This window comes from Hippocampus comes, unplaced genomic scaffold (assembly GCF_001891065.2).
Source record: "Hippocampus comes isolate QL1 unplaced genomic scaffold, H_comes_QL1_v1.1 scaffold144, whole genome shotgun sequence".
Taxonomy (NCBI): domain Eukaryota; kingdom Metazoa; phylum Chordata; class Actinopteri; order Syngnathiformes; family Syngnathidae; genus Hippocampus; species Hippocampus comes.
In genome coordinates this window covers 333,428-334,525 of record NW_017805782.1, presented here as the reverse complement: position 1 = coordinate 334,525, position 1,098 = coordinate 333,428, and the positions used below count along the sequence as shown (strand labels likewise).

At 60.9% G+C, this 1,098-nt stretch overlaps 1 protein-coding gene across 1 annotated transcript in view; it reads left to right on the top strand.

Annotated features, from left to right (window-relative positions):
* LOC109524866 (disheveled-associated activator of morphogenesis 1-like) overlaps window positions 1-1,098 on the top strand; it is a 23,742-nt gene that overhangs the window by 13,810 nt on the left and 8,834 nt on the right. Inside the window, 4 exon segments of the mRNA XM_019884989.1 lie at window positions 1-88; window positions 162-269; window positions 537-566; window positions 889-986. Coding sequence (XP_019740548.1) covers window positions 1-88; window positions 162-269; window positions 537-566; window positions 889-986 — 324 coding nt within the window.

Below are 1,098 nucleotides of genomic sequence, written 5' to 3'. Positions count from 1 at the left end.
CCCGCTCGGGCCCCCGCCGCAGAAGAAGAAGAACATCCCGCAACCGCGCAACCCGCTGAAATCCTTCAACTGGGCCAAGCTGGCCGAGGTGAGCGAGGCCTCCCGATGGCTCCTCGGGTGCGATGCGGCCGACGCCCACCGCCTCTGCTTTCCCCCCCTAGAATAAACTGGAGGGCACCGTTTGGACAGAGGTGGACGATGGCAGGGTTTTCCAAATTCTGGACCTGGAGGACATTGAAAAGACCTTTTCCGCCTACCAGCGACAACAGGTACCGGTCCCGCATTCACTTCTCGTCCATCCAAGATCTTTTGTTGGGGTCTCGTAAATCGAGCGCGCCTTTGTGCCCTTGAAACGTTGGCAAAATGGCCGCCGCTCACGCTCACACTCACGCCATCAGCTTTTGTCTTTGAGTGCCCGCCCACTTGCTCGCCTCTGCGCGTGCTTTTGATGTCCGGGCTGCCGCGGCATAACTGGCCGGACTGATTCTAACCAAGGCTTCCTCGTCTCCCCCCCCTGCTTCCCGGCTGCACTTTAGGACTCGTTTACGATCGCTAGCGGCAAACAGGTGAGTGCGCGGTCGCCCGCCAAGCCGCCGTCGTCGCTCTTTTCTGCCACTTGGTTCTGCGCTTGCCAGTTTATTCGCCGCTGCTCCTCCCGCCGCTTCCTTCGCCTTTGAAAGGGCATCGGCGGACGAAAGAGGAGGAAGTCTCGTGAAAACGTGGCCGCAAAGGTCGTCAAATTACCCTCTTGAGCTGTACCTAATATAGTGGCAAGGGATCCTTTAGGTCGGGGGGGGGAAATGCCCACTCGCTTGTCGGGGATGTTTGGGCCCGCGCCGAAAGGGAGCGTGTGAAGCCGCCGCCACCTTTTCCCGTGTGCCTTTGCAGAAGGAGGCCGAGGACGACGCGCCGGGCTCCAGAAAGGCGAAGGAGCTGTCGGTGATCGACGGCCGGCGAGCGCAAAACTGCAACATCCTCCTCTCCAGGTTAGCGTCTTGGCGGCGGTTGCCGCAGCGTTCGCGGCTCGATGCTCACAAATGACGGGCGGCGGGCGCGTGCGCTGCCGCAGGCTGAAGCTGTCCAAAGAGGAGATGAAGA